This window comes from Mobula hypostoma, chromosome 1 (assembly GCF_963921235.1).
Source record: "Mobula hypostoma chromosome 1, sMobHyp1.1, whole genome shotgun sequence".
NCBI classification, from domain to species: Eukaryota; Metazoa; Chordata; class Chondrichthyes; order Myliobatiformes; family Myliobatidae; genus Mobula; species Mobula hypostoma.
Genome location: NC_086097.1, coordinates 162,010,972 through 162,030,573, shown reverse-complemented (window position 1 = coordinate 162,030,573; position 19,602 = coordinate 162,010,972). Strand labels below are relative to the sequence as shown.

The window sequence follows — 19,602 nt, the reverse complement described above, 5'->3', positions numbered from 1 at the left end:
GAAGAAAGGAAATTGTAGGTCAGTTAGCCTGACTTTAGTGGTTGTGTAGATGGAGTCAATTATTAAGGATGAAGTCTTGTGGGATACCTGGTGGTATATAATAAAATAGGCCAAAGTCATCTTGGTTTCCTTAAAGGGAAATCTTGCTGTCAAAACTATTGGAATTCTTTGAGGAAATAACAGGCTTTCGACAAGATGCACAAAAGATAAGAGCCCATGTAATATAGGAAGGATGCTTGCATGGATCAAAGATTGGCAGACTGGCAGGGGGCAAATAGTGGGAATAAAGGAGGCCTATTCTGGTTGGCTGCCGGTGACTAGTGGTGTTCTGCAGGGATCAGTGTTGGGACCACTTCTTTTCAAGTTATACATAAATGACTTGGATGAAGGAATTGATGGCTTTCTAGCCAGGTTTTTGGATGGTACAAAGATAGGTGGAGGGGCAAGTAGTGCTGAGGAAACAGTGAGTCCGCAAAGGGACAGATTGAGAGAATGGGCAAAGAAATGTCAGATAGAATATAGTGTAGGGAAGTGTATGGTCATGCACTTCGGTGGAAGGAATAAAGATGAGAACTATGTTCTAAACAGGGAGAAAATTCATGAATCAGAGGTATGAAGGGAGTCTTGTGCAGGATTCGCGAAAGGTTAATTTGTAGGTTTAGTTGGTGGTAAGAAAGGCAAATGCAACGTTAGCATTCAATCTAGAGGACTGGAATATAAGGGCAAGTATGTAATGAGGAGGCTTTATAAGGCATTGGTCAGATCACACTTGGAGTATTGTAAGCAGTTTTAGGCCCCTTATCTAAGAAAAGATGTGCTGGCATTGAAAGAATGCAGAGAAGGTTCACGATAATGATTCCAGGAATGAATAGATAAACATACGAGTATTGTTTGATAGCTCTGGACTTGTACTCATGGGAGTTTAGAAGAATAAGACTTCTCATTGAAAGCTATCAAACATTGAAAAGTCTGGAATGAGTGGTTGTTGGGTGGATGTTTCCTATAACAGGCAAGTTTAGGACTAGAGGGTACAGCCTCAGAATAGAAGGACTATCATTTAGAACAGAGCTGAGGAGGAATTGATTTAGCCAGAGTGTAGTGAATTTGTGGAATTCACTGCGACAGAAAGATGTGGAGGCCAAATTCTTGAGTATACTATATTTAAAGTAGAGTTTGATAATTTCCTGAGTAGTCAGGGTGTCAAACATAACAGAAGGGGCAGAAAGAATGGGGTTGAGAGGGATAACAGATTTGATGGGTGGAATGGCCTAATTCTGTTCCAGTATCTTACGGTTATCATAGGCATATATTCACAGGGTATAGCTGCCATAGAAATTAGCTTTTTGCAGCAGGAGCAAAGTACAATACAAGATGAGGACAAACATTAATTCCTGACAAAGGGTCTCGGCCTGAAACGTCGACTGCACCTCTTCCTAGAGATGCTGCCTGGCCTGCTGAGTTCACCAGCAACTTTTATGTGTGTTACAAACATTAATTTTATGGGTTGTTGCAATGGGAAACTTCTCCTCAGGTTGTCCTTCCTCATTTTATATTCTTCAAGCAAGCTTGTAAACATTTGTTCAATCAGACGCCTTTGGTATTTCAATGACATATCCTCCATGCTTCTAAACTCCAGAAAGTAGATACAGTTACCAACCAATGTTGAGCCAATATTGTACACTGGCGAAATTACCCCAATGGTTCACAGCCCACTATAACTGTAATAACTGTGGAACTGTAATACCATCAACCCATAAAACCTAGCACTCCCCAAGACTATTTTTTTCTCTCTTCCTCTCCCTCAATCTTGTACCAGTGTCGTTACGTTTATTTCATTTATTTTGCACATGTATAATTTTTGTAATTTATTTTGTTTGTTGTAATCTTGTAATATACTGTGCTTCCTCTGCAAAAAGCTAATTGCTGTATATGATAAAAATAATCATGATAATTTTGATACGAGTTCTTTCACTCAGAGGCTAGTGAATCTTGTAAATTTCTGCCCAAAAGATTGAAAGTTATGATTTTCTGTGGGGAGCTAAATACATCTGCAATATTTCCCAGCATTATACTGGTTAATCACCTCTCAGTTTAGGAACCAGGTCAGATATAGTTCAATTTCAGAGAAAAGTTTTGATTTCAATGATGTTGTAAAGCAGAGGTTTTGGAAACAATGCAAAGATTCTTTGTTTAGTAATGATTCGGTTTACTTTTAATATTTTCAATTGGTGTTTGTTCAAACATATTTAAAATACTTCAATCTTAATAGCACCTGAATGTATGAGGTATCAACTTAATGATAAAATCAATGTCTAATTTAACAAGGGACAAAATTCTACCCTCAGCTTTGCCTTCTGTAAGGGGCATTTCATGAGTGAATGGTTGTGGTTCCATTCGTCGCAGCCTAACTCAGTTAGTATGAGTCAATCACTCTAGCTGTTGCTTTTCGGAGCTGAATGAAAAATTGGCAACTTTTGTTGAGGAATTAAAAAAGGATCTTCCATCTTTCTCCCACTCTTAACTTTTTACAGGCTAATTATGACCACTTTAATTGCAATTAATTGGCTGTGAATTGCTTTAGAGTGTACGAAGGGTATGAAAAACCACTATGCTAATGCATATTCTATTTTTTTTCTTTACTGCCCTTACTTACCACTAGGTATGAGAACCACTGGGAAACCTGGGAACCTGATATACTTCCATACCTTTACAACCAGATTCATTTCTACCAGAATTTCAGTAATTGTACTTCAAGTTACTTTAAACACTATCATGCAGAGAAATATTCTTTCAGTAAAATGGATCAAGCCAACAAATTATTAATTCAGATAACACTGCAAATTATTTGAAGCTCTAATGCTTACTTACTTCGGTAAGGAAGGCAAGGCACGCTCTCCTTCTGTGGAAACAAAGAAATAAGTTTAACCATAATAACAACTGCATCCGCCATCTTTAGTCCAACTTTAATGGATTTTTAATTAAGGCAGTGAACATTATATTAAAGCATCAGGGTATAAAACTGAGAACTTTAAGATACCTGGTAATAACTGCTGGTTCATTTCTGGCCAAGAAAAGCCTGAAGCAGCACACCAAACGATATTCACCTATTTAAGCTGAATCTATGAACATGATACAGTAGTTGACAAAGTAACTGAGGTGAAAATCATACTTTCAAATTAAACTTTATTTTCAGCCATTTTGACCCAATGCACTGGAATTCATGCTCAAAAACTCTTCATTTCATTTTTGATTGTGTTGCTGCTAAAATTTGATTCTTGATGAAATTTGGACATGTTAAACAATTTCTAGTTAAGCAGGCATGATAGGTTATAGATTAACCATGTTGCATCAAACAACTTTCACTGATTAGAAGAAAAGATTCCAGTTATAAATTCAGAACACTGCAGGAGCTGATATTGCAATTGGTTTCTTAACATTGATGGACCTCATAAACCATGAGCAGCAAATCCAACCATCTACACTTAACCTCTTTGCTGTTCCACGTGCATTACAGCTTTTGAATTGGGGACTTCCTGGCTTTACGACAGAAATAAACTGTGATTTTATTTTTTCTTAATCTGAAATTGTAAAAGGCATCTTGTCAGAAAGCTTGGTCATTCTAATTATAAATGTATTATTGGAACTACCATCAGTCAGATTATTCTGTACTTTAAGATTTCTTTTTGTTCCAATACCGATTATTACTGGTCTTATTTTTTAGACTTGCTTCATCACATTTTGCATATTTCTTTCTGGGAGGAAACTGAAAAACAGGTACATTGTGCATGAATCCAACTATATACAAATCATAAGCTAAGGTAGAATACAGAGAAAACAACTTTCCCCGTAGTAACTTTTTAAAAAACTCACTTTGAAAAGATAGGAATTTTTTACATGTACATCTAAATTAATTATGAAAGGGAAGTTTTTGAAGACAGAAGACTTAAAACATTAATTGTGCCTGAACAATATTTGTTGTGAGTGCATGAAAGCAAGAGGGAGGCATTGAGGAAGTTACAGTGATCGAAAACATTGGAAAAATAGCTGCTTCAGGATAGCTAAACCACTACCCAGATGAATACCAAATCCGTTTCTTAAAGGTTTAAAAATCATATGGAAACTACTTAGATGAATACCAAATCAGCTATTTAAACTAATATCGGGTTCAAAAATCTAATTAAAGCTCATCTGTGCAAATTGTTCATTTCTAGAAACTCTTCTCCAAATATCTACTGTGAACTTATAATGCAGTCTGCTTATTATAGATATTAGAAACTGTATTTAGACTCAGAGGAACTATAAGAAATAAGTATTATGTCCTAGAAAACAATCAGAATCAGAATCAGGTTTATTATCACCCTCATGTGACGTGAAATTTGTTAACTTAGCAGCAGCAGTTTAATGTAATACATAAACTAGCAGAGAGAAAAAAATAGTAAAATAAAAATAATAATAAATGAACAAGTAAATCAATTACATATACTGAATAGATTAAAAAAATGTGCAAAAACAGAAATACTGTATATTAAAAAAAAAAGTGAGGTTGTGTCCAAAGATTCAATGTCCGTTCAGGAATCGGATGGCAGAGGGGAAGAAGTTGTTCCTGAATTGCTGAGAGTGTGCCTTCAGGCTTCTGTACCTCCTAACTGATGGTAATAGTGAGAAAAGGGAATGCCCTGTGTGCTGGAGGTCCATAATAAAGGACGCTGCCTTTCTGAGATACCGCTCCCTAAAGGTGTCCTGGGTACTTTGTAGACTAGTATCCAAGATGGAGCTGACTAGATTTACAACCTTCTGCAGCTTCTTTCAGTCCTGTGCAGTAGCCCTCCATACCAGACAGTGATGCAGCCTGTCAGAACGCTCTCCACAGTACAACTACAGAAGTTTTTGAGTGTATTTGTTGACACGCCAAATCTCTTCAAACTCCTAATGAAGTATAGCCACTGTCTTGCCTTCTTTATAACTGCATCGTGTAACAATATTCTGAGTTATTCATTATGGACTGTGCTTTTAAAAAGAGAGGGAGAGCGTGCAGTTGTACAGCACAAACAATTTGTTACTGTGAGAGAGAGAGAGAGAGAGAGGGGCAAAGACTGCCCACAGTTTGTTTGGGATTTCTGCAAGGACACTGCTAGCTTCTGAGTTCCTACAGAGAGAGAAGGGAGGAGCTACTTGATGGATGGCTGGTGTTCAGCACAACAGTATTTAAACTAGCATAATTGCTTGTTTCACAGGACATGCAGACGCACTAAGGTGTGGTGAAGCTACCACTATCCTGTTCAGGTGCCCATAAGTGTAGGACTGAGGATCGATCGTGAGGGATCGATGTGTGATTATTGGTGCGTGAAACAGCAACCCTGTGGAGTCTACCAGTGTGTCTAACCTTTGCCTCGGTTGGTAGACTATCATTTGAAGACGGTGCTCTTAAGTTGGTCAAGTTTGGCTAACTTGGAAGTTTTGGAGGACAACGGGAAGATCGACTGCACCAGCTCACCTGAAGAATTAGACACTTCTCTCTCTCTCTCTATCACTACTCAACTCAATACCACGAACTGAACTGATTTCATTTACCCATCACGGGAAGACTGTATCCATTTACCCCTAGGCTTGAAGAAGCTTGGTGTTTATATATTTCCACACTTACATATGCATGAACTTTGCTAACCTGTTTGATTTATCTGAATTTATATTACTGTACTGCGTAGTTACTAATAAACGAGCACTAGTTAACAGCAATACCAGACTCCAACGTGTGTTCCATTTCTGCTGGTTCTTTAACCCGTTACGGGGTATGTAACAATCGATATGTTGGGATCAGGTTAGATCCTCAGAGATCTTGACACCTAGGAACTTGAAGCTGCTCATTCTCTCCACTCCTGATCCCTCTATGAGGGTTGGTTTGTGTTCCTTCGTCTTACCCTTCCAGAAATCCACAACCAGCTCTTTTGTCTTACTGGTGTTGAGTGCCAGGTTATTGCTGCGGCATCACTCCACTAGTTGGCATATCTCACTCCTGTACACCCTCTTGTCACCACTTGAGTTTCCACCAACAATGGTTGTATCATCAGCAAATTTATAGACGGTATTTTTAGCTATGCCTAGCCACACAGTCATGTATATGTAGGGAGTAGAGCAATGGGCTAAGCACACACCCCTGAGGTGCACCAGTGTTGATCATCAGCAAGGAGGATATATTATCACCAATCCGCAAAGATGGCTGTCTTCCAGTTAAGAAGTTGAGGATCCAATTGCAGAAGGAGGTTCAGAGGCCCAGGTTCTGCAACTTCTCAATCAGGATTGTGGGAATGATGGTATTAAATGCTGAGTAAGAATCAGAATTAAACCTGCATGGGAAGACATCCAACCATGAAGCATCTTGCAGCTATCTCCCAGATTTTTCTTCAGCACTATCTTCTCATATCATTTCAAAACAGTTTTTCAAGGTTAGATTTGAAGAAATCAATAATCATTACATTCTGGTTTAAGTGGGGAACAAGTGGATGGAGATTGTCTGGCTAGTGGAAAATACAGCATTATAGTAGATACTTCTACAATACAGCAGTACGTATTATAGAATGCTTAATAAAGCCTTTTCATTGAATTAACTACAGATTTCATCAAATAAGAATGTGAAATCTATCCACAGTACTTAGAACTTAGAACAGTATAGCACAGGAACAGGGCCTTCAGCCCACAATGTTGTGCCAAAACAAATTAGTAATTAAATGGCTAACCGAAATAATCCTTTTTGTCCACATGATGTCTATAGCAGCAGCACTGTAGCATAGCTGTTAGCACAATGCTTTACAGTACCAACAACCCAGGCTCAATTCCCGCTGCAACCTGTAAGGAGTTTGTACGTTCTCCCCTCTCAAGACTAAATTTGTTGCAACACCTCTGGAATATCTTTCTGTAAAAACCAGAATGTAAAGCTCAAGCAAAATTCAACTAAGATATATATTGTGCACTCATTTCACAAGGTCTCATACAAAATCTATTTTCTTAGTTATCCACTGCACATTCATCATTACAACATCCTTGATCTCAAATCATCCTCCATCAAATGACAGGCACATGTCTGTTGACATTTTAATGAAGTACTGAAAATGTTTTTTCTCCCTCTATAACAGGGGTTCCCAGCCTGAGGTCCACAGACCGTCGGTTAACAGAAAGGGTGCCTGGCATAAAGGAGGTTGGGAACTCCTGCTGTAGAAGATAGAGGTCTCACAACAGGTAGCATTTCTTTATACAGTGAGTTGTGGACAATGGAACAAACTAACTATTTGGGTAGCTGGGAATAGTACCTTAGAGACTTTCAAATCTAAACGTGATAGTTATTTCAACACACTATGTGAAAAGGAATTTGGCAAGTTTTGTTAGGCCGAATGGTCTGTTCTTGTCAAAAATATTCTAATGTTCTAATGGATTGAGAAATGTGCAAATCATACAAAAAAGTTGCTCTGTACAAGCAAATGAGCAATGCAAAAGACTGGAAATAATGGAATTCCTGACAGAACACTGAGGCATATTTTGTTAGCATAAGCACGGAAACTGATCATATATCTGGGTGTGATATCATTAAGAGCCACTATGAAGATGGGGAGATATGAAAACAAGGAACTGTTTCTTACGCTAGGTTGTGTAAACAGGAAGAAAATCTGGAAGCACACGCTTGAATTCTTAGGTGCTGAACAACATGCACATTGATACTAGAAAAGAAATACTGGAGAATGATGGTAAGGTTGACCTTAAAAAAGGTTTTAAAAAAAACTGAGGAACACAAGGATTTACTGTACAGCATGTGCATAAATACAGATAATGGCAATTATGACTTAATAAACTTGGTCTTGTGGCAAATTCAGTTGGAATGACACCATGAGGGTTTGTCACACTTAGCTCGGAACACTTTTACTCATTTTGATCACCAACTCTTAAAAAAAGTATGAAATGTCACCATCAATGCTGATCAGCAGTACCAAATAGATTAAAGAAAAATTATGTAACATGTACCTTGCAACTAACCTAGCCACCAATATTCACCCAAGTATGAACAGCTAATACAAATTGTATAAACTTTATGCAACCAATAGGAAATGAATTATTAAGCTGAAGCCAATGATGTGTAACAAAAAAGAAATCCTTCACATTCCCTAACAGTAAACATGCACATTTACTGTTCTGTGCTAATCAACAGCTGTGAAGTAAAAGGCTTTAGAATGAGGCACTGTCATGAAGCAGGAGTTTCATGAAAGTGCCAAAACAATAGAGAATCATAGAGCACATAACATGAATTTAAATTCAACAGTGATTAAATGTACACTATTTAATTCTCATACTTACAAAATTATAGGAATTAAATCTTTAGAAATGTGTAAAAATATAAGTGTGCATTTCTAGAATCCACTATTGATGCAGCGCAGGTCTGATTATTGTTTCTGAGAATATTACTGATATTCAGTTTCTGTTGACGATATGCAATATATCTTGGAAAGCAATTTTAACACAAGTTGGCAAAGCAGAATATTTGGAAGGTATCTGAAGTATCATGAACCTACAAAACAAAGTTCTGTTGAACTTGCTATAATTTCACATTTTAATAATATCATCCAGTTGCTGAAGATTAGTTATCTTTCTTTTGAAAATCATCTTAAGTATAACTCCTAATTATCACCTGTAGATTAATAAAACAGAGAAAACATTTGGATCTACCTTTCTGGGACCTGATAATGAATGACTGCACAACTCCATTCACAAGGCGGCAATAACCATCTATCAAGTCTGCCATGTTTTCTGCAATGTTCAACGATGGAGTTGTTATGGTCAAAGGCTGAAAATAACACAAAGTTATGTAAATGCATAGTTTATGCCAACAGTTTGTTGTCCTCAAATGAATCAAATTCTGATCAAGATGTCAAATCCGAAAATATCAATGTATCATTACAGCCATAAAAAAGGAATGAGATTTTTACCAACTTCTGTCTCTGTATGTGCACAATTGCCAACAACTTTATGAGTGATTTCCTCCACAAGAACCACAACCTTGTCGTGCTTTGGAGGCTTGAATGTCTCAATAATCTAGAGAGCTACAGTATGTTGGCTGGAGACAGGGCTTTATGCTTTGGCTCTTGGTGGTGTCACCCATGCCAGATAGGTTAAAGGGTAGAGGCCATATTAAAGGCGGCCCATCTGTCCTCCAGGTTTAGGGGTTCAGCTCAGGGCTAGCAACCCTGACTAGTGGAACAAAATTGTTATGGAAACAGCAAAGAAGAATCCTTCTACAGTTCAGTGTGACGGCATTCCTGAGTCTCCACCCGGGACTTGCATGACTGGCAGTAGTGAAAACTGACAGGAAGCTACTGACACGATGAAGGAAGCCTTGAACACCACCAGAAATGGAGTACCTTCATTGTTGCTATAAATGGCAGCAGCGTAACAGGCAGTAAGTATGAATGGTTTCACAAATAAGCAGACACGAATTTTATCTTCCATTATGCAATGTCAAAGAGCGCAATTCAATGTACAGTGGTGGTAGAAAGTTTGTGAACCCTGTAGAATTTTCTCTATTTCTGCATAAGTATGTCATAAAATGTGATCAGATCTTCATGGAAGTCCTAAAGCTAGATAAACAGAACTCAATTAAATAAATAAAACAAAAAACATTATACGTTTCATTTACCTATTGAGAAAAAATGATCCAATATTACATGTATTTGTTGGAAAAAGTATGTGAATCTTTGCTTTCAGTAAATGGTGTGACCCACTTAAACAGCAAGAACTTCCAACAAAACGTTTCCGGTAACTGTTGATCAGTCTTGCACATCGGCTTTGAGGAATTTTAAGCTATTCCTCCTTACAAACCTGCTTTCAACTCTGGGATGTTGGTTGGCTTCCTTGCATGAATTCCACAACATTTCTACAGGATTAAGTCAGGACTTTGACTTGGCCATTCCAAAACACAAATTTTCATCTTTTTAAACCACTCCATTGTTGATTTACTCTTGTCGTTCGAATCATTGTCTTTTTTAAATTAATTTTTTATGTGTTTCTACAATAGAGCTACAGAAAAAAATCAACAAAATGGAGATTTATACAGTGCAAAACAAACATGTCCAATATATAATTCATAACAATAAAAAAAAATCACCCAAAATAAAATCATGTCAGATCAGTATCCACCCCAACCTCCCACTGAAAAAAAAACCCAGGCCAACCATTTCTGTGTATAAAAGAAAAAAAATTAATCTGAGCATTCAACCCCACAGAGCTGTAAATATATATATATAAGAAAAAAGAAAATATAATGCCAACTACTAAAACTATAATGTAATTCACAAAAAACTGTAAAACTTACAGGAAAAAAAAAGCTGAAAGTAAGGGATTGTAGCATACAAAAAAAAGGATAAACTTAACGTAAAGCAGACTTATGAAAATATTCAAGAAAAGGTCCCCACACCTTATGTCCGAATTAAAAAGTGAATAATGAATCTTTTCAAGGTCTAAACAGGACATAATATCACTAAGCCATTGAGCGTGAGTGGGTGGGGCAGCATCTTTCCACCTAAGAAGAACTAACCGTCTAGCCAAGAGAGAGGCAAAAGATAATGTTCGACGTTTAGTTGGACTCAAGTGCACATCTACTTCCCCAGGGTGCCAGAAAGAGCAACCAGAGGGTGAGGTTCAAAATGGCAATTAAGAATATGAGATTTTTTTAAATTTCAAAATATACTTTATTCAAAAATAAATATATACAATAAACCACTCAATAACTTTCCATCCTTTACATACGTTTCCATTATAGTCAGTACACATCCGTATTTATTGCCACCCACGTGGCACTCCAGTAGTTCAGCTTAGCATATCATTGTTGAGGGGTATACTCCCCGCCCCCCCGACCCCTCCCACTCCCACGGGTGGAGAAACCTATACTGTGGTCCTTCCCCACCGGGCCCTTGCGGTGGGTGCACTGAGTTTCAGTGCGTCCCTCAGCACGTACTCCTGCAGCCGAGAATGGGCCAGTCGGCAGCATTCTCCCACGGACATCTCCATGTGCTGGTAGATCATCAAGTTTCGGGCCAACCAAAGAGCGTCTTTCACCGAGTTGATGATCTGCCAGCAGCACCGATGTTGGTCTCCGTGTGCGTCCCCGGGAACAGCCCGTAGATCAGAGAGTCCTCTGTTACGCAGCTGCTGGGGATGAAATGTGACACTAGCCCGTCCATCCTCCTCCACACCCTCTTTGCGAACTGACAGTGTGCGAAGAGGTGGGTCACAGACTCCTCCTCACTGCAGTCCTCCTGTGGGCAGTGGGGTGCGGAGACGACATTCCGGGTGTACACGAGGGCTCTGACTGGGAGGGCCCCTCTCACCGCCAGCCAGGTGAGGTCTTGGTGCCTGTTGGTGAGATCTGGCGATGAGGCATTTTGCCAGATGAACTGGACGGTCTGCTCAGGGAACCACCCCACTGTGTGTGGAGGGACCCAAGTGAAAACCTCCCTGTACATGGACGACGTCACCATCTCTTCTGCTCTGATCCGAGGTCAGTTCGCAGGTTGATTGGCATCTGCGAACAGTTCGAGCTAGCGTCGGGGGCCAGGGTCAACCGCGCGAAGAGCAAAGCCATGCTCTTCGGCAACTGGCCCGACCGATCCAGCGTCCCCTTCACCGTCAGGTCTGACCACGTGAGGGTGTTGGGGACCTGATTCGGAGGGGCTGAGGCACGCAACAAGAACTGGCAGGAGCGGACTGCCAAGGTGAAACAGAAACTGGGACTGTGGGGAGGGCGCTCCCTGTCGATAATGGCCAAGAACCTGGTCATCAGGTGTGAGGTGCTCTCAGGGCTGCTGTACTTGGCACAGGTCTGGTCCGTCCCCCACTCCTACAGCTCGGAAATCACCCGAGCTGGCTTCAGATTCGTCTGGGGATCCAAGATGGAGCAGGTGAGACGGACCGTCGTGCACAAGTCCCTGGACAACGGGGGCAAGAATGTACCCAATGTCGCCCTCACCCTGATGGCCAGCTTTGTATGTGGCTGCATCAGGTTGTGTGTAGAACCCAGGTATGTGGGCACCAAGTACCACTATGTGCCCAGGTTCTACTTGTCACCCTGGCTACAAAGGATGGGTCTGGCCCCACTCCCGCGCAACGCCCCAGTCAGCTGATCGTTGCCGGCATACCTGTCCTACGTAGCAAAGTTCTTCCAGGAGAACGCCTTTGACCACAGGGCCATCAGGCAGTGGTCGGCACGTATTGTCCTGCAGGCAATGCAGGAGAAGGACGTGATGGATTAAGAATATGAGATAAGGTTGAAAAAACTTCTCTCCAGAATTTCTCTAGATTAGGACAGGCCCAGTACATGTGGATAAGAGAAGCCTCACCCCCTTTACACTTGTCACAAACAGGACTAATGTCAGGGTAAAACTGCGATAATTTAGTTTTAGACATATAAGCACTGTGTACAACCTTAAACTGCAAGAGGCAGTGGCGAGCACATAGAGAGGTTGAGTTGACTGACTTAAGAATTGAATCGCAAACCGCATCAGATAAGGAAATATTTAGGTTATGTTCCCAGGCAGTTCTAATTTTATCGAAGGGGGCACGCCTCAAAAATCACTAACTTATCCTAAGTAACAGATATTAAACCTTTACCCAATGGACTTATACAAAGAAACAGGTCCAGAACATTTTTCTCAGGCATCTCAGGGAAGTTTGATATTAAAGGGTTAATGAAATGTCTAATTTGAAGATATCTAAAGAAATCATTATTTGGTAGATTAAATTTTACAGACAGGTGTTGAAAAGTTGCAAAACGATTATCTATAAAAAGATCCTTCAAAGTGCCTAATACCTTTTCTATACCAATCATAAAGGTTGAATCCCGTATAGGTGGGAAAAAATGATTGTGTAAAATAGGGCTAGAGAGAGAAAAACCATGAAGACCATTAAATTTTCTGAACTGAGCCCATATTCTCAGAGTAAGTTGAATTAGAGGATTGACAATTAATCTAGGCAAATGACAAGGAAGTGCGGATCTGAGAAGTGCAGAAATGGAAAGATTGAACTCCACTGCCACCCACTTAGGGCAGTCAGACTGATTATGGAAGAAAGACCAAAAAGTAAGACAACGAATATTGGCTGCCCAAAAATATAAACAAAAATTAGGCAAGGCCATACCACCTTACTTTTTTAGATTTTTGAAGGTGAGCTTTATTAAGTCTACCTTTCCATAGGTAGGACGAAATAATAGAATCTAACGCATCAAAAAAAGTTTTAGAAATAAAAATTTGTTAAGACTGAAATAGATACAAAAATTTAGGAAGGATATACATTTTAATAACATTAATTCAACCTACAAGAGACATAGACAAGGGTGACAATTGTGTCAAATCCTGTATTGTAGAGTTTAGAAGATTGGTAAAATTTTCTCGAAAGATTCTGGAAGTTCCTTGTTACTGTAATACCAAGGTAAGTGAATTGATTGTTAACTACCGTAAAAGGAAGGTCATGGAATACTAAAGCTTGTGCTTCTCTATTAATTGGAAAGAGTCGCTCTTATGTAAATTACGTTTATAACTGGAAAGCTGACTAAATTTATTAGGAAGAGAAAACATCGGGGGGGGGTAAGGAAGTAGTCGGGTTTGATATAAAAAGTAAAAGATCGTCAGCATAAAGGGAAAATTTATGCTCATCACCTCCCTTCCAAATCCCCATCAATTCAGCACAGCTACGAAACGCAATGGCAAGTGGCTCTATAGCCAAATCGAAGAGTAAGGGACTTAAAGGGCAACCTTGACGAGTGCCGCGCTTAAGGCTGAAAGACTGAGATTGCTGAGAGTTGGTCAAAACAGAAGCGGTGGGATATGAATATAGCAATTTAATCCATGTACTAAAACTTCGTCCAAAATCAAATTTTTCTAAAACCGCAAAAAGGTAATTCCACTCAACGCGATCAAACGCTTTCTCTGTATCAAGAGAAATAACACATTCAGGAGTCCCAATTGAGGGTGAATATAAGATATTAAATAAGCGTCGTATATTAAAAAAGGGAAGGTGATTTTTAATACAACCAGTTTGATCTTCAGAATTAATAGAAGGTATAATGTTCTTTAATCTACGAGCCAAAACTTTAGCCGAAATTTTAACATTGACATTTAACAAAGCAGTCGGCCTATACGAAGAACACTGTTGGATCTTTACCTTTTTTGGCTAAAAGAATGTTACATGCCTCGTTAAATGATGCAGGCAATTTACCATGCTTAAACAATCAGATACAACCACAAATAATTGAGACGAAAGCAGTGAAGAAAATGATTTATAAAATTCTGCAGAAAAGCCATCAGGTCCAGGAGATTTACCTGACTGTAATGCAGAGATGGCAGATGATATTTCCTCTAATGATAATGGTTCATTGAGTTTTGCTTTAAAGTCGGAGGAAAGTGAAGGAATATTTAAATTATTTAGAAAATGCTCAACAGTGATAATATCATTTGAAGATTCAGAGGTATAAAGTCGAGAATGTTCCTATTTCCCATACAAATTTTTGTAATTTGTTGTTTAGCTTTAGAGTGTCTTAGTTGGTTAACTAAAATCTTACCTGACTTATCACCATGAATATAAAATTGACTCTTATTCTTGGCGTTCAACTGGCTGAGTGGAGATGAGGTCAAACTTAGTTTGAAGTTCTACTCGCTTCTTATTGAGACGAAAGTACACATAGACTAAGATATTGACTGTCCTGTGCTATCACCAGTGGGATCAACAGTTGATCTGCCACCTGTCTTCAGGAGGGAGAGAGATAAGTAAGACAATGGAGCAGCATTTGGAAATGTTAATGAAGAGACGGGAGAGTTTAACGGAAGGAGACACGGTCTGAGAGCTGTCAAGATCGGTTCCTTTTTGAACCTGGAACTGTTTGAAGTGTGATGGACAGGCGATACCCCAGCAGGGGGATAAAAAGGGACAGGTTCGCTAAGGCAGGACACACACGACACCACGAGGTAACGAGACCCTGGAAGCAGTGCGCCTCCCACAAGTCGGTGGGAGTCTTTGGAGGGCTGGTCGCGGGACCAAGCCAGAGACGCACAGGGTGGAAAGGTACGATCGGCAGGAACGGGTGTGTGTCCGCCCTTGCCTGGGTGCCGGGTTCACCGCTGAGGAACGATCGTATCTGAAACGGAGGGGTCACAGTCGGTGACCTCAGAAGACATTACAAAGGGCTCGCCCGAAAGCTGACTGCGAGGAATATCGAAGGTCTGTGTGGAAGCCGTTTTGAATATTCATTCGCTTTTGCTCTCTCTCTCCTCCCCCCCCCGTCCACCGCCATGGCAGTGATTACTGTGAACTGAACTGAACTCCATTGAATTGAACTTTGCGTCACTTTGAAAATGGTCATTTACCCCTAGATGACGATAGAGCTTGATTGATCCTGTTATCCTAATTCTGTGTACATGTGTGTTTATCATTGCTGAACTGTTGCATTTATTATCCTTTTGATTAGAGTACTGTGTTGCTTATTTCTTTAATAAAACGTTCTTAGTTCCAGTAGTCCAGACTCCAACTGAGTGATCCATTTCTGCTGGTTTGGCAACCCAGTTACGGGGTACGTAACATTATACAGTTTGGGATTTTTGGTCTGGGCAGAAATTGGTCAGTTGCTTTAATTTGACCAATCGAGTCTAATCGCTCTAAATAGGTCTTTCTTTTCAGATTTGCAGTATATGAAATTATTTGACCCCTCAAATATGCCTTCATAGCATCCCAGACGACCTGGGATGAGATTTCAGATGACATGTTAGTACTTAAAAAAAAGGTTATCTGGTCCTTCATAAATTTTACAAAATCATTATCCAACAACAAGGTCAGGTTAAAACTCCAATGTTTATTCATTTGAGGGAAACCAAGGAAATTTATGGACAGGATAACTGGGGCATGATCCGAAGTCAATATACTCTGATAATCGCAAGAGCGAACAGATGGAATCAGCTGATTATCCATTAAAAAATAAACAATTCTAGTAAAAGTATGATGGACATGTGAAAAAAAAGGAATAATCACTCACAGTAGGATAGAAAAAATGGTACACGTCAGAGATACCATAATCAGAAAGGAAAGAGTGAATAGATAAAGCAGATTTACTAGGGAGTCTAGGAACAGAGGAGGATCGATCCAATACTGGATCTAACCAACAATTACAATCACCACCCAATATGAGGGAATATAAACTCAAGTCAGGCAATAAAGAGAAAAAACGATCAACGAAGTCCGCGTCATCTGAGTTGGGAGCATAGAGTACTATTATACAATTTCCCAGAGACACCCACCTCAACATAAGGCGAGAGTTATCAAAACTAAGAATATGTGTTTCTTGCAAAAAAAAAACAATGTCAACTTTGAGCTGGTTAAGATGTGAAACTACTTTCCTTCTTTTAACAGGATGGTTCAATCCCTCAACATCCCAGCTTATAAGATTTAACGGGCTAACCATTGTCATATAAGAAAGCATATTGGGTAGTAGGCATAAATAGGAAAAACATTCTAATAACAGCAGTGGGGCAAAAGTATAAGACAAGAAAATCAGGATTAAAAAAATGTCCTGAGTAACAAAGAATAACTAAGGGTTGTATAAATAGTATTATTATTCCTTAGTATTCCCTAGCACTAGGGAACCCTCCCCCGCCCCCAATCCCAAAGCAAGAAAGCTACCAAAGAACAGCAGCAAGCTCTTCAGAAAAAAACCACCCCGAAACCCAACTTCCAGTTTCTGAAAATCTTCATAAGCTCCGTTTAATTAAGTTCATTGAAAAAAACAGAGAGCTTATGCACGTCGAATTAAAATTGTACATAAAGCAAAAAAGAAACAGTACTATCAAAAAGTATTAGACTTATTCGGCATGCAACCTCAAAACTTGAGGATCATAATCTTCAACAATACGAATGGAATGACCCTTATAATGCAATTTTCCTCTCCAACGTGCTTCCATAATCAAAAGGTTTTTCACCTGATATCGATGAAAACAGAATATAACTGGGCGTGGCCAAAAGCCTAACTCTGAGTTTGCCTGAAATGTACGGTGAGCTCTATCTAACTCGGGTAAATTCAGAACAGCATCTTTCCCAAAAATCTCAAAAAGTAAAGAAGAAAAAAATTCAACAGGAGGTCCGCTTTCGATAGCCTCTTGCAGACCGAGGATACGTAGACTATGCTTTCTGCTCTGACCTTCGAGATCAGCTTTTTTACATGATAACTTGGTGTTATACTCACTCAAATTAGAGCAAACGGCTTCCAGCTGCTGAACATGACATTTTAAATCTTCGGTTTCTGAGTCAAGATGAGCGAGACGAATGCACAATCTTCCACTTTGGAATTAATTTGATCCAATTTTGACTCCAATGAACTGAAAGAAGACATATTTGGACTTAAGTTCAGATATAATCTCTTGTTGGTGCTGATCCAAAATGTCGATAACGTCAGCAGAGGAGCCGGAGAGAGTCGCAGAGACTTCTTTTTTCCCAGCTTTAGAGGGCTTGTAAGCCATTGTAGGACAGACGTATTCGCAGGCAGGCAGGTAGAACAAAAAAAAAATTAGCAGTCTGGGGTAGAAAAAAGATAAGAAGTGCGGCGGTAAGAAATGAAACGCAGCGACAGTTTGAAGCGATTAACCTATTGCCACCTTACCAGAAGTGGATCATTGTCTTGTTGCAGTATCCAACTTCTGTTATGCTTCAGGTGATGGACCACTACCCTGATATTTTCCTGTAAAATATCTTGATAGAATTTTGAATTTATTGTTCCCTCAACAATTGCAAGCTGTCCAGACCCCGAGGCAGCAAAGCAGCCCCAAACCATGATGCTCTTTCCACCATGCTTCACAGTTGGAATGAGGTTTTGAAGTTGGTGTGCACTGTTCTTTTTCCTCCAAACATAGCAATATGCATTTCTGACAAAACATTCAAGTTCTTTCTCATCTGTCCAAAGAACATTATCTCAAAAGCATTGTAGAACCTCCGGGTGGTCTTCTGCAAACTTGAGACATGCAGCAATGCTTTTTTTTGGAGGCAGTAGTTTCTTCCATGGTGTCCTTCCATAAACACCATTCTTGTTCAGTGTTTTATTTTAATAGTGGACACATGAACAGATATTTTAGCAAGTTCTAGAGATTTCTGCAGGTCTTTTGCTGTGATCATTGGGTTCTTTTTGATCTTCTTCAGCATTGCACATTGTGTTCTTGGTGTGATCTCTGCAGGATGCCCACTCCTTGGAAGAGTAGCAACAGTACTGAATTTGCTCCGTTTGTAGACAATTTCTCTTACTGTGGACTGATGAACACTCATGTCTTTAGAAAAAACTTTTGTAGCCTTTTCCAGCTTCATGCATCTCTACAATTCTTCTTCTAAGGTCTTCTGAAAGTTGTTCTGATCGAGACATATTAGACATAAATGGATCTTTCTTGAGAAGAGCAGGCTCTGTCAGTAATCTGACTTTGTATGTCTTTTTTATAGGGCAGGGCACCTGTACAACCCACACCTCCAATCTCATTTCAATGATTAGAACAGCTGAATCCAAATAGTTTTTGTGAAAGGCATTAGCCTAGAGGTTCACAAACTTTTTCCCACAAATACATATAATATTGGATCATATTTTCAATCAATAAATGATCAAGTATAATTTTTTTGTGTTATTTATTTAATTAGGTTCTCATTATCTAGTTTTAAGATTTACATGAAGATCTGATCACATTTTAGGTCACATTTTTGCAGAAATAGAGAAAATTCTACAGGGTTCACAAACTTTCTAGCACCACTGTATATCAATTTAAAATTAATTCCACAAACACTGCATATTTTAATATACCAATATAGTTACTAGCAGAAAAGCAACACATTACAATGCCAAACTAACTGTTTTTTGTCAACAAAGAAAATTATCTTCTCAAATAAACTGTCCTGCATATTACTGGGTTAATCACTTTCATAGACATAGCCAAAGAACAACTGGAATATGTCCAATATCTTTAAATCTTTAAATAATTTTCAAACATCTGAGAGATCAGGTTATTAGTAATTTGTTTGTGCTGGTGAGGGGCTTAGCACTGGTTTAAAAATTCTCAGCAAAGGTTATCAGTTTTAGATGAAAAAAAATCAAGCATTCCAACTCCCCAATTATACCTCATCAAAAGTCAGCACATTTGGTATTCTACTTAGATTAATTCTTGCCCTTACCTCTGAAGCTCCAGCTATCTTTAATTGCAAAGTTCCCTTTCTGTCTTTGTCATCACTGTTCGAATACTGAATCGTCTGCACTTGGTTGAAATTAGCCAGGTGAGTTGGCTGTGAACAAGAAAAGTTTTCTTTAAATTACTACAACAATTAATAAAAGACTAAGTTGTGTATGTCCTCCCGACAACATCCCACCAGCAAAAAATAACGGGCCCCAGGGAACAAAATCTCCACATATCAAAAGAAGCTCAGAATAGAAAATAGAGACCAGATTCAAAAGTAATTACAAGACGTTGGCAGGATAATTAAAGATTGAAAGATGTCATGCTGTTCTGAATGTAAATAATTCTCTAGCGATATTAAATACAAAAATAAAAATTGATTGCTGTA

General features: G+C 39.1%; 1 protein-coding gene across 18 annotated transcripts in view; it reads right to left on the bottom strand.

Annotated features, from left to right (window-relative positions):
* Window positions 1-19,602, bottom strand: part of LOC134351841 (focal adhesion kinase 1) — a 522,413-nt gene that overhangs the window by 220,124 nt on the left and 282,687 nt on the right. For all 18 annotated transcript variants that reach the window (XM_063058747.1, XM_063058688.1, XM_063058792.1 and 15 more), the window contains 3 exons: window positions 19,216-19,323; window positions 8,710-8,827; window positions 2,869-2,899 (listed from right to left, as the gene is read on the bottom strand). In XM_063058747.1, coding sequence (XP_062914817.1) covers window positions 2,869-2,899; window positions 8,710-8,827; window positions 19,216-19,323 — 257 coding nt within the window. The remainder of the gene's footprint in view (window positions 1-2,868; window positions 2,900-8,709; window positions 8,828-19,215; window positions 19,324-19,602) is intronic.